The following is a 568-nucleotide window of genomic DNA, read 5'->3' on the forward strand; positions in this document are numbered from 1 at the left end:
TGGGGGGAAGCCCAGCCCTATGGTCACACATCCCTATTCACAACCTGCTGCTGTGCCCAGGGGAGGGGAAAGGTGATGAAATAGTGTGTGTGGGTCTCAGGGAGGTGGATGGTGAGACATGGAACCATAGAATCAACCAGGCTGGAAAAGAGCTTTAACCTCATCAAGTCCAACCATTCCCCAGCACTGCCAAGGCCACCACTGACCCCTGGCACTGAGGCCTTGTCTACCCGGGGTGTGAACACTTGCAGGGACGGTGACTCCAGCCCTGCCCTGGGCAGCCTGTTTCCAATGCCTGATCACCCTCTGGGCAAGGAATTGTTCCTCAGCTCCATCTAAACCTGCAGTAACAGGCACCTCAACTGCAACAGAGCCCCCCTTCGCTCTCCCAACCCCACCACCCAGCCCCAGCCCTGGACACGAGCCCTACCTTGGAGCTGAGCCCGTTGGCCATGACACCACTGCTCCTCCGTGGCACTCCAGCTGTTGTCCCCACGTCCTCCTCGGCTGGAGACTTGGTCCTTGGGGGGACAATGCCCACTGCGGAGCAAACACCAGGCTGAACCCC

At 59.5% G+C, this 568-nt stretch overlaps 1 protein-coding gene across 1 annotated transcript in view; it reads right to left on the reverse strand.

The window, feature by feature from the left end:
• PLEKHA6 (pleckstrin homology domain containing, family A member 6) overlaps window positions 1-568 on the reverse strand; it is a gene marked incomplete at its 5' end in the record, with an annotated part of 11,514 nt that overhangs the window by 2,536 nt on the left and 8,410 nt on the right. Inside the window, one exon of the mRNA XM_010018756.1 lies at window positions 431-559. Within this exon, the coding sequence (XP_010017058.1) occupies window positions 431-559 (129 nt within the window). The remainder of the gene's footprint in view (window positions 1-430; window positions 560-568) is intronic.

This window comes from Nestor notabilis, unplaced genomic scaffold (assembly GCF_000696875.1).
Source record: "Nestor notabilis isolate BGI_N333 unplaced genomic scaffold, ASM69687v1 scaffold20387, whole genome shotgun sequence".
Classification (NCBI taxonomy): domain Eukaryota; kingdom Metazoa; phylum Chordata; class Aves; order Psittaciformes; family Psittacidae; genus Nestor; species Nestor notabilis.